The 13337-nt window shown below is 38.1% G+C and overlaps 1 protein-coding gene and 1 long non-coding RNA gene across 19 annotated transcripts in view; one reads left to right on the top strand and one right to left on the bottom strand.

Moving 5' to 3' along the window:
• The window catches only part of ZMYND8 (zinc finger MYND-type containing 8), a 122922-nt gene that overhangs the window by 18296 nt on the left and 91289 nt on the right, over positions 1-13337 (bottom strand). For 12 of the 18 annotated variants that reach the window (XM_027822270.3, XM_043526690.1, XM_037915992.2 and 9 more), the window contains 4 exons: positions 12240-12380; positions 6032-6184; positions 4574-5080; positions 1709-2080 (listed from right to left, as the gene is read on the bottom strand). In XM_027822270.3, the coding sequence (XP_027678071.2) occupies positions 1709-2080; positions 4574-5080; positions 6032-6184; positions 12240-12380 (1173 nt within the window). The remainder of the gene's footprint in view (positions 1-1708; positions 2081-4573; positions 5081-6031; positions 6185-12239; positions 12381-13337) is intronic. The other 6 variants (XM_037915995.2, XM_037915999.2, XM_043526691.1 and 3 more) reach the window with 1 other exon arrangement.
• The window catches only part of LOC122462639, a 50433-nt gene that overhangs the window by 21238 nt on the left and 15858 nt on the right, over positions 1-13337 (top strand). The window lies entirely within an intron of this gene.

Raw genomic sequence — 13337 nt, 5'->3', positions numbered from 1 at the left:
AGTACTATTCTATATTTTCAGTAATGACTTGGATAATGGAGTGGAGAATATATTATAAAATTTGTGGATGACACCAAACTGGGCGGGGCTGAAAGCACTTGGGAAGACTGGATTAGAATTCAAAATTACCTTGAAAAATTGGTCTCAAATCAACAAGATGAAATTCAATAAAGACAAATACAAAGTACTTCATTTAGGAAGGAAAAATCAAATGCACAGCTACAAAATGGGGAATAATTGGCTAAGTGGTAGCACCGATGAAAAGGATCTGGGAGTTACAGGGGATTACAAATTGAACAAGAGTCAATAATGTGATGCAGCTGTGAAAAAAACAAGTATCATTTTGGGGTGTATTAAGAAGAATGTAACATGTAAGACATAGGCGGTAACTGTCCTGCTCTACTCGGCACTGGTGAGGCCTCAAGCTGGAGTCATGTGTCCAATTCTGACTGCCACACTTCAGGAAAGAGGTGGACAAATTGGGAGAGAATCCAGGAGAGCAACAACAATAATAAAAGGTTTAGAAAACCTCACCTATGACGAAAGATTAAAAACTGGGCATGTTTAGTCTGGAGAAAAGACTGAAGGGGGACTTGACTACAATCTTCAAATATGTTAAAGCAGTGGTGGGCAACCTGCGGCACACATGCGGCCCATCAGGGTAATCTGATTGAGGGCCGGTAGACATTTTGCTGACGTTGACCTTCTGCAGGCACCCCCCCGCGACTCCCAGTGGCTGCGGTTCTCTGTTCCCGGCTAATGGGAGCTGTGGGAAGCAGCGGCCAGCACGGCCCTGCAGCCCCTTCGCCTGCAGGCGCCGCTTCCCACAGAAGGTAGGAAAGGAAGTAATGGATTTAATCTACAGCAAGGGAGATTTAGGTTAGATACTAGGAAAAGCTTCCTAACTACAAGGGTGATTAAGCTCTGAAATAGGCTTCCACGGAGGTTGTGAAATCCCCATCAGGGGAGGTTATCAAAAACAGGCTGACGAACACCTTTCAGGTATGGTCTAGGTCAGTGATACTCAGACCTCAGTGGTTCAAGAGCCACATTAGTGAATAACATTACCCAAAAGAGCCGCAGTAGTGTGAATTCATTATTTCATTTACTACTACCTATCTAGATAGTCTTGGTTATTCTGAACAAGTATTATTTTATCAACTACAGCTGGTTAATAACATAGTAAAAGAATCCTGATAGGGTAATAACTTAGATTGGTTAATAATTAAATCACACAATGTTTTAATATCATGAGCTGCAAAGAGCCGCAGGAGACACATTAAAGAGCCACTTGCAGCTCCCAAGCCTCAGTCTTAGTATCACTGGTCTAGGTGTACTTGGTCCTGATGGCTGCCTCAACACAGGGGGCTGGACTTGATGACTTCTTCAGGTCCCTTCCAGCCCTATAGTTCTATGATTCTATGATCCAGAAAATAATTCAGTTCACTCTTCTAGAGCTGTGATGGTTGACAATGGCACAAGTATGCAAACTTATTGTAATTAAAGTAAGGGTTAATGATTCTAAAGACATACCACAGGAAGCTGATAAGTTTAGTAAGCTGTTACCTTTTTAAAGAGTCACTTTTCAGAGTGGAGCCATACTTGAGATATTGGTTTTCATGGTAGAATTCCTGGCTAGAAGGGCTTGGATCACCATGAACACTACTAAGCAATTAGGGCACCATGGACACATTGTTACAAGTGTTACCTTTTACTGCCTGTCTTGTCTGATATCTTGTCCCTTGAGAAGACTGAGGTTGTTGTGATTGTTGAGACTGCTGGCTCTGCTGCTGTTGCCTCTGTACCTTTTGCATGTGCCATTTCTGAGACGACGTCTGAAATTTATTTGAAGAATTCCACACTACTCGCTGCACAGCAGGGGCTGTTTCCTTAGGTAGAAGTGGCCTCTGCTTTTTCACAGGGCTCCCTGTGGCTGCTGCTGGAGCAGTGACAGTAGAAGTAGCACTGGTAGTAGCTGTGACTCCAGCTGGTGGAGTTTGGGCTGCAGACCGGGTAAGCACAGGAGTTTCAGGTGGAGGCTGACTGCTTGCACTGGAAGAAGGTGGAACTTTACCTACAACTTAAAAATAAAATGTAATATTGACTTTTCACTGAGATTTCTGGTCTATTTATTTCTAGCCACAGTTTTGGAAAAGAAGAGAGACACATGCATATTCCAATAAAACAAATTATTTTCCTGTATGTGAAATTCACATCCCCAAGCATTTTCCCACATACCTGTATTTTGAGTCAATTCACAACTACTAGACATTTTATAAAACATCTCTTGCCTTCACTATGATAGAAATGTGACAAGTTAGCCTCTGCTAGGATGTAGGTGGTAATCTAAATATCAACTAAAGGGAATGCAACTTTACCCCACACTTGAGAATACTTTCTGAAGACAGGCAAAGCCAAAGAAATGAAAGAATAAGGTATTCAGAAAACACCTGAATCAAAAGTGGACTGTCAATTCTCTAAGTTAATGTATTGTGTACAGCACATCGGAGATTTATGGGTTCAACATATATTGGAAATCTCCCACAACTTCTTATTGGATCACAACAGTTTTTATGCAGATATTATGAATCTTTGACAATAATGACACTAAGAAATCCGTCTACTCTCTTAGGGGAGAAGAGACTGCTTTCTTCTGCAGTCTGACACAGAAAAACTAACACTCATTTAAAAAAGCAATAAACTCTTCACTGCTTCATTGCTTATTCAGGTTTCCGACATGCATGCCCTTACACAGATTGCTTTGACATGACCAATTACTTTACTTTAAAAATGTCCTCCCTAATCAAATTGCAATTGGTAACTCCATCTTAAGCCAACCAGTCAGAAAGAAAAGAGTGGCATCCTATCAGAAAACATGTCAGTCAGAAGACCACTGTGTTTACAGATGGACTGAGAGAGGAAGACTTATCTTTATTTAGAAGTGTAGTGTCAAAAGCCCAGAACTGGAACAGGATATCCCATTCTTACATACGATGGTTGGAATTGTCAAGTCAGACATTTTACTGATGCAACAGCAAAAGTCAGTCCCAAACAAAATAATGGTTCCTTTGGTCACCAAATCATAAATAGCAGGACCAGAAAAGATTTACTGTGAGGCCCAGTCTGATAATCTACATTTTGCAGACTAATTCTGACATCATTCAATATTTATATGTGGTTTCCTACTCTGGGCAGGAGCTCTATAGCAAGAGCAAATAGTAAAGGCAATACAATACAGGCAACCACTGTGTGAGATCTCTGTTCAATCAAAAGAAGAACAGAAGGATGTCACCCATTCATGGATTATGATCCATTCATTAAAGGACTGGCAAAAAGCAAATTTTCCCAGGCACTGAAGTGAAAGAAAGCCCCACTCTATCCTGACTAAAAAAGTTGTGAATCTAATCTTTGAATCACCTGCAGATGGAAGTATGTCAGAATTGTTACAAATAGTAAACAATTCATAAGTCAATTATTTGCTGTTTATATACTTTTTGTATACTACATTATTTTTAAATCAGCAAAAATGTTCAATTCAATAATGTTAAATATAATTTGCATCTATAAGAAAAATTATAGCTTTTCAGTACTAGTCATTTTACTGATAACTTTTTCTAATGTATTAACTAACGTATAACTCAATAACCGTTCTGAAGTTAATAAATCTGTGCCATGAGTAACTATTGTTCAATTAAACAAGAACCTTGGTAACTAATAAACAGTCCAGAAATTAGATCCACATCTGAAAGTGTGTCATATGCTGCTTTCTAGCTCAACACACATTCTCAGCTTCCCTGATTTGCTAATAGTGACAATTATCTATTATAGTCCATGTCTTAAGATTCAAAGTCCAAAAGCACCAAATAAGCATCCATCTTCTCGACCATACTTAGCAATCTGAATGAAAACACTTATAGAGCTTTCATTATATAGGATGCTTGATTCAACATGCTACCTAAACTATGTAAAAAGATAGAAAATCAAAGAGGAAAAAAAGAAAGTTCTCTAATATGAAAAATAAAGAACTTAAATATAAGATCTAGCTAGGTTTATATACCACACATCTTACCACAATACTGACTGGTCTAGACAAATATTTTTTTATCTAACAGCTATAATGCCGAGCACAGCTAGCGAAAAGTACTTTTCTTAATGGCTAATTGCAATTTACAATTACCATTATTAACACATGGATAACATGAACTGATATTGTACATAATAGACTTGCTCTTATGACTTTTACTAATGGGAGCAGTTAAATTTGACTTTAGTGGGATTACACATATTTGGGAGTGATTGATCAAGTCTAATATCTCCTGGATCATTATGTTGTTGCGGGGCTCACAGAAGAGTGATGGTTATGGCTGAAATTCAAAAATCTTGAAAAACTTGCAAATTAAATTCCAAATTCATGCAAGGTTGTACAGTATATGTGCTACAATACTGAGCACTAGTGAAAGGCACCTATCTCCTGTGAACGATCATTCACTGAGACCAGCAATTATTGAAAACTATGGGTTCATTGCTTTTATGTCTGTCACATAAATGAAAGAAGAAAATAAATTAAACCTACCATCTTGCTTAGGAGGTGGTTCTTTAGATTCTTTCTTGTTTTTCCGTCCCTCACGCCCACAAGGATCTTCCCCCAGATCGATGACAAGTTCACTCTCTGAATCAGAGTCCAGACCCAGATGCACAGTTGGAGAGTCTGTCTCATCTTTACCTTTCAGTTTTTCTTTTGCGGGATGCTGCAAATTTTTTCCCTTTTCAGAAAAGTCTTTCTCAGAGTCTGTATTCGCCTTTTCTTTGACAGGGACATCTGTTTTCTCCACTCCCGGACTTGTGCTTTTAAGTTCCTCTTTGACTTCAGCAGGAGCTGAGGGTTTAGGTTTTTTTTTCATGGTCAGTGACTCTCTGTCACTTTTTCCACTTTCTTTGTCCTCTCCATCTTCCTGATCATTCTTTGATTTCTGTTCATCATCACTGATATATTCACTGTCACTAGTGTCTGATTTTTCAGAATCCTCAGAGTCACTATGTTCTACTGCGTTATAAACATCTTCAGAGATTTCATTGATTCCTAAAACAGAAAAAAACACAAAACAAATGTACTCTATTCCACATAAACTGGATAGTGACTCTGTGATTTGATAGAAAAATAAAATATTTTGCATGATTCTATACACTGGAAAGTACATTTGTATTACTACCTTGACTTCCATTCCTAAGCTACATCCTCCTCCTCTTGTGTCCTACCACACTCTCTATTTAAGATTTTCAGAATGTCAGAATGTCACTCTCTATAATCTGATTTACACTTTTACTGGATTTAACCCTTGGCCCTCCTTTCCCTGCCTACTCGTTTATCAGTTATCTTCGTGTTCTAAATTTGTCTAACCTAGGGCCAATCTGGCTAACATGCATATGTGTAACTTTAACTACAAAAGTAATCACATTAGAATCAATGGGACCACCCATGTGACTAAAGTTACTTAGATGCATGTTTGCAAATCAGGACCTTAGACAGGATGATTTTCCAAGGAGAAGTGGTGTCGTTTTTTAAATCACTATGGAGTGCCATGCAAAGCAATAGTGCAATACAAATATTTAATAGTATCACCACCCCTTATCATGTGTAACTGGATATGTTAATACCAGGTAGTGTTTAGTGAACTAGCTACAGTTCTTTAATTTTTCATGTTACAAGGAAAAATAAGACCACAAAATAAGTATATTAATCTAGGTCAGAAAGGTGCAAAGAACATAGGTTAAAACGTGCAAGCTCTTAAGAGAGATTCGTAACAGCAGGTTCTATTATACGTTAGATTGTTCCAGCTTAACACATTCAAAATGTATTTCCTTAAGTATTCAAACATTATCATCTGATTTTACATTTTAGGGTATAAAGTGTTTAAGGTTTTACAACATGGAAAAATACTTTTTAAGTTTGTAAACAAAACCAACCCTTAAATCAAAGTTTCCTTTGAGTTTAGGTTTCACGCTCCCCTTATTTAATGGACGTTGGGCATACCTAACTGTGCTTTACAACTCTCTATTGTCTTGTCAAGATTAAGTTGGAACCTGCTGCGAATCTGTCGTTTTGGTGAAATTAGCGGCACAGGTGTGGACTGCTGCTGGACTGATTCACTCAGTTCTTTCAGATCCATCTCAGCTTTGCTGCGATCTAAAAAGACATTATAAAAAGAATTCTTTAATTAAGAAAGATACTTTAAGGGGCGAGGGGAACCACCACTGTCCTCATAAATGAAAATTTTGTAGTAAAATTACTTAATTTTAGAATGAAATGAAAATGCAGACTAACTGAACCTTTTCCAATTCCAATATATCTTTTTTGAGATGGGGTGACCACATCTGCACACAGTATTCAAGATATGGACGTACCAGGGATTTATATAGAGGCAAACATGATATTTTCTGTCTTATTGTCTATCCCTTTCTTAATGATTCCCAACATTCTGTTAGTTTTTTTGACTGCCGCTGCACATTGAGTGGATGTTTTCAGAGAACTATCCACAACGGCTCCAAGATCTCTTTCTTGAGTGGTAACAGCTAATTTAGATCCCATCATTTTATATGTACAGTTGGGATTATGTTTTTCAATGTGCATTACTTTGCATATATCAACACTGAATTTCATCTGCCATTTTGTTGCCCAGACACCCAGTTTTGTGAGATCCTTTTGTAGCTCTTCGCAGTCTGCTTGGGACTTAACTATCTTGAGTAGTTTTGTATCATCTGCAAATTTTGCCACCTCACAGTTTACCCCTTTTTCCAGATCATTTATGAATATGTTGAATAGGACTGGGCCCAGTACAGACCACTAGGGGACACCACTATTTACCTCTCTCCATTCTGAAAACTGACCATTTATTCCTACCCTTTGTTTCCTCTCTTTTAACCAATTACCAATCCATGAGAGAAGCTTCCCTCTTATCCCATGACTGCTTACTTTGCTTAAGAGGCTTTGGTGAGGGACCTTGTCAAAGGCTTTCTGAAAATCTAAATACACTATATCCACTGGATCCCCTTGTCAACATGGTTGTTGATCCCCTCAAAGAATTCTAGTAGATTGGTGAGGCATGATTTCCCTTTATAAAAACCACGTTGACTATTCCCCAACAAATTATGTTCATCTATGTGTCTGAGAATTTTGTTCTTTACTATAGTTTCAACCAGTTTGCCCGGTACTGAAGTCAGGCTTACTTGCCTGTAATTGCCAGGGTCACCTCTGGAGTCCTTTTTAAAAATTAGCATCACATTAGCTATCCTCCAGTCATTTGGTACCGACACTGATTTAAATGATAGGTTACAGACAACATTTGGTGTTTCAGAGCTTTGTTTATTTCAAGTCACCGCTCATGTTCATCTCTAGCCATGCACGGGTGTGACTGAGGCCAGAGTTTAGCTCTGGAGTATGAAATATCCCAGGTAACTTCAATAGCCTTCAGAACTCTTGGGTGAATACCATCTGGTCCTGGTGACTCATTACTGCTTAGTTTATCAATTTGTTCCAAAACCTCCCCTAATGACATCTCCATCTGGGACAGTTCCTCAGATTTGTCACTTAAAAAGAACGGCTCAGGTCTGGGAATCTCCCTCACATCCTCAACCATGAAAACCGATGCAAATAATTAATTTAGTTTATCTGCAATGGCCTTATCATCCTTAGTGCTCCTTTAGCATTCTCAATCATCCAGTGGCCCCACTGGTTGTTTAGCAGGCTTCCTGATTCTGATGTACTTAAAAAAATTTTTGCTATTACTTTTTGAGTCTTTGGCTAGGCTAGCTGTTCTTCAAATTCTTTTCTGGCCTTCCTAATTATATTTTTACACTTCATTTGCCAGAGTTTATGCTCCTTTCTATTTTCCTCATTAGGATTTAACTTCCATTTTTAAAGGATGTCTTTTTGCCTCTCACTGCTTCTTTTACTTTGTTGTTTAGCCATGGTGGCTCTTTTTTGGTTCTCTTACTATGTTTTTTAATTTGGGGTATACACTTAACTTGAGCCTCTATTATGGTGTCTTTAAAAGTTTCCATGCAGCTTGCAGGGATTTTACTTTTGGTGCTGTACCTTTTAATTTCTGTTTCACTAATCTCCTCATTTTTGTCAAGTTTGCCTTTCTGAAATTAAATGCTACAATACTGGGCCGCTGTAGTGTTTTCCCCGCCACAGGGATGTTAAACTTAATTATATTATGGTCACTATTACCAAGCGGTCCAGCTATATTCATCTCTTGGACCTGATCCTGTGCTCCACTTAGGACTAAATCAAGAATTGCCTCTCCTCTTGTGGGTTCCAGGACTAGCTGCTCCAAGAAGTAGTCATTTAAGGTGTCAAGAAACTTTATCTCTGCATCCCTTCCTGAGGTTATGTGTATCCAATCAATATGGGGATAGTTGAAATCCCCCATTATTATTGAGTTTTTTATTTTAATAGCCTTTCTAATCTCCCTGAGCATTTCAGTCACTATCAACATCCTGGTCAGGTAATATATCCCTACTGCTATGGATGATACACAGTATATAATTTATAGTTTTAGGAACAGTGAATTTGTAAAAGGGGACCATACGAATTATTCTGTGGCAAGAACTTCGTTGCTATCACTGGTTTCTTAACATTTAATAATGTTTTAGGAGGGGTTCTACTGGTAAAGTGAACTAATTATGAGAACATGGACAGCCCTAACGGATTTAGCTGCATCAAGAAATGGCACTCGATAGCCAATTAGTCTAAGCAGGATCAGTGAGAGTTGAAAACACCAATCCAATTCAAAAAAATTATGTGAAACATAGATTTTGTAAGAAACCAGACTAGATAACTCTATTGGAGCCAGACAAAGGCAGTAGCAACTTGACAATGAACCACATGGAGAATATTATTCAGATGACTGACATTGCCCCCCTGCCTGCTGGTTTTCAGTTACTTAGTTTGATTGTTATTGATTAATATGAAAATCATTACCTTGAATCTCTTTCTAGGATTTCAGAAAAAGCTTTCCATTAAAATTCAGCAAGGAGACTTGCTTTCATAGTCACCAAGTGGCAATTTCATGATATGGACCTGTCATGAATATAGAGGGAAGGATAGCAACCTTTATGTATGCAGTAGCATAAAATCCCTCCTTGGCAGTTGTACTGGATTGCTTTACCTGTAAGGGGTTAAGTAGTTCAATTAACCTAGTTGGTACCTGAAGCACCAATGAGGAAAGAAGATACTTTCAAATCTGAGGGGGAAGGATTTGTTTGTGGCTCTTATTTGTTTGTGGCTTTTATTACCCTGTAAAGGTACCTTCCATCCTGATTTTGCAGGTGTGATTCTTTTACTTTTTTCTTTATAATAAAGTTCTTCTTTTAAGAACCTGATTGATTTCAGTGTCCTGAAGGCAAAGGGTCTGGTCTGTGCTCACATTGCTAAGGCAATTGGTAGGTATATTATTCACAAGCCTTCCCAGGAAAGGGGGTAAAGGGGTTTGGGGGGATAGGGATTCCAAGTGACCCTTCCCTAAATATTTTGTCTAAATCACCTGGTGGTGGCAGCAATACCAGTCCAAGGACAAGGAAAGGGATTTGTGCCTTGGAAAAGTTTTAACCTACGTTGGTAAAATATAAGCTTGGGGGGGTCTTTCATGTGGGTCCCCACATCTGTACCCCAGAGTTCAGAGTGTATGGGGGGGAAACCCTGACAAGGCTAAAGAAATCTATGTTGCACACGCAGCACAAAAAGCAACAACAAAATAGTTAAAGTATACTGAAAAATTCTAAAACTGTCCCTCTTCCCTTGGTCAAAACAGCTTGGGTTTTGGGTGTTCAGGGCATGTTGCAATGCCTATCTCTTCGCTTTTTACATCTATTCTATCTCCCCACCAGTAACCGTTGCATTGTGCTCAACAGAGAAGTAGACCCAAATCCACATCTGTTACAAATTCAAAATTTATATTTATGCTTTTACATAATTATTTTGACACAGAGAGAACAGAATAAGGATATGAATAACCAAAACAGAGTACAATATACAGTTCCTGGAAAAATCATCATCTTCACCTAGTACATTTAACCGAGAAACACACAAATCGTGTCTAGAAATCTGAGCTTCTATTAAACAGTAATACCCAAAGATGTGCTGAAGCAAAATTACATTTAGGAGACGGTGAACTTCTCCCAGAATAGATGTTAATTTGCTCTTACCAAAACACGTATTACAGCCTCTCAGGGATTGCTTCTGTCCCTGAGCCACAGTGTCAGAGTTGCACTCAAGTGGAGGCTCTGGAGCTGGAACCCTCCAGGTGTAAGAAAGGGAAGTGACAGGTGTTCTCTGGGAGGACTGTTCAGCTTTGGAATTTAGTCCCCTCCCCATGATCAAAACAGCTTCGGTTTCTGGGCCTTCAGGGTAAACTGAAATGCCTATCTCTTGTCCTTGGCTTTTACACTGGTGAGGCTGCATTATGGAGGGATTCTGTTGGTGGACTTAAATTTTGCTGTGATAGAGGTATTGCTTTTAAGAAGCTATCAAGGAAGCATATTTGTTTGCATAACTCTGTAATTTAAAAGATTGCCGGGGTGTCCAGAGCTTTGGATGGATGCTCTTTTTCAGCTTTGGTAAAAATATAAATAAGTCACCAAGGTCTAAGTATGTGTTAAAAAAAAAGTAAGTTTAATGTAGTACACTGTATAGCTCTTTGGACAATTAACTTTCCTCTGTTTTTCCTATACTGTTCTGCAGCTAGAAAGAGTAATGCCCCAAGAACACCTTTATGTAATCAATCACTTGACTAATCTTAAATGTTCCAAATACACACAGACAGAAAGTTTCACTATGTACCCCAGTACTGCACTGATTTATGGAACACCACTGCACTGTATGCAGGATCATGTAATGGATGACCAGAATGAAGGAATTAAGTAACACATCACTACTATGGCGAGCACCCAGAAACTCCCATTGTTCAGCTGGGTGCTGAACTTTTGAAAATTGGACCCTAAATATGTTAAAAGAAAACTAATCACTAAAACTCTGCTGCAGTAATTTTACCCACAGACAAATAACATTAGTTGGACATGACAAGATGTAAGCGCAGGCAAAGATTACGTAAAACAAGGTAAGACAAGGGTCTCCTCTTTTCTCCCTCAGACATACAATCTGTTAAAGGTAGTTCCGATTTTGATTCCAAGGATCTCTGCTCTGAGAACATCAATGTACAGTTTTGCTCATTATTCCCCATCCTTGACTGGCAGTATAACTTCAGCCAACCTAGGAGTATCTATAGTTGACTTATCTCCAGTAGATTTCCTCTGACTAAGCAGGTGAACATAGTGCTTAAAAGGAAGAACTACCACATGGCTCTCTGCATGAAACATATGAATTGCTGCCGTTCTCTTGCCTTTCATTCAGTCATGTTGGAGAGAATTCCCATTCTCACAATGCTTCAAACAAGGCAATATGACCTAATGAGTCACATCTGAAGACTACTGTATTCAGGATGGAATGTAATCCATATCTGGCACAGTTGATGCTATCACAAAAAGTCCATCCATTGTTTTCACTCTTGGAAAAACTGACATTTTAACAAAAGTACATTTTCCTAACTCTGAAGAGATAACTGATGTTCCAGCTAAAAAGCTTCAGACAACTATGTTAAAAGGTCAATCAGAAAGCACTGTCAGATTTAAAATTCCATCTGTATCAACAAGAACTATAGGCAGCCAAGCATTTCATTTAAAACTCCCTACATAACCCTTAACCTCACCTTCTAAGAATCCAAGCCATCTGGCTTAAGTAATTTACCACACTCCAGCTATTGACTCTCACCTTTAGCACATACTCTATTCCACTATTACAGAAACTATTTCTTATGGTTAATTGTCTGTTCGGCTGAAGTACACTGTACCTACAATAAGCAGATCCACTACGGTAGAAGAGAAGCTCAGTACTGATAGCCTTGGCACTAAGGGTTCGTTTAGCCTTCTGAGAGTCCAGCTAAATATAATCTACTAACTATTACCTTTCATCAGTAAGAAAAAAAGTGTTTTTAAAAATGTACCTTTCATTTCCAGCTTTTCAAACAATATAGCATAGCTCTGCTGATGAAACAATGGTGACAGGTGCTTCAGTACTATGGTCATTTAAATCCACATACATGCAATTTGCTACTCTCTCACATCCATTCCACTGTAATTTACATTATTATAACAGTATTAGACTTTCAAAAGTTAGAACTAACCAAGGTTAAGGTTCAGAATGCTTCCTGGAGTGGAAGTTCTTTCTTGCTTAGCAGCAATAGGTGTTGAGGCTTGAGGAGAGAAAGGTTTTGGGCTGCCTGATAAGCTCCCTGTTTGGCCCGTCCTTGCTGGTGCTGGAGAAGCTGAAAAAGTACAGAATTGGTAGAGAAATATTTAAAAACAAAATGAGCCAGAATAAAGCAGGGGGTGGTGAAATGGCTTTTCATTTCAACTAACATAAGTAGGGGCAGGGAGAGGTTTTTAATAGCTGCCAGTGCAAGTTACAGTTCTGTTAAAGCTACAACAACCCTTTCATTTAGCTAATTAAATAAGAAATCCTAAAATAAATAATTTACTTGTGATTCAGTTCTTTTAAATCAAATAATTATTTTGGCTCTGATAACAAACTGATACAAGTTATTGGGTGTTTCTAGATGTCAAGATTCTGTGTATTTTAGATATTAATAAGATCTTGACAAACTGAATTGGCATCTAATTTTATTTATTTAGAAGCAAGTATAAAAAGATGCCTGTTCTAGGCTCTATGAGTATTAAAGGTGAATTAAAAGCACAATTCACAACAAAAGCGGCACAGCAGTAGCAGATCAATTCCCCTAGCACAAGATAACAAGACATTCCCATATATCTCTGGAGTATGTGAAATTGCATGCTCTGAGAGGCTTCATTCTATCTGTGAATTACATGTTTCAAAAACCACCACTTTTTGGGGATAGGGAGATAGGTTGGGAAAGGAAGCATATATAGGACATTACATATGAGACTCAGGATTCTCCATGAGAGATATCTGATTAAATCTCTGCTTAATGCTTTGAAAATACACCACTTACACACACTATTGAATATTAATAAGGGTATAGTTCATAGCTCTTCCTTAAGAAATATAGAGCATCCTGACATTCCTAAAAGGTAGCAAAACTGGGAGAGAATGTATGTTAAGGTACAATCATGTTTATTTAAATAAATGAAATGTAAATGAAATAACCAATAATTCATTTTCTGATATAGCTGTAAAACTAATCTGAAAAGTTTTCAAAATAAATCACTGTTTAAAAATGTATAGTGTGTACCTTCTAAAAATG

This window comes from Chelonia mydas, chromosome 13, assembly GCF_015237465.2.
Source record: "Chelonia mydas isolate rCheMyd1 chromosome 13, rCheMyd1.pri.v2, whole genome shotgun sequence".
NCBI lineage: Eukaryota > Metazoa > Chordata > Testudines > Cheloniidae > Chelonia > Chelonia mydas.
This window is presented reverse-complemented; position numbering and strand designations above follow the sequence as displayed.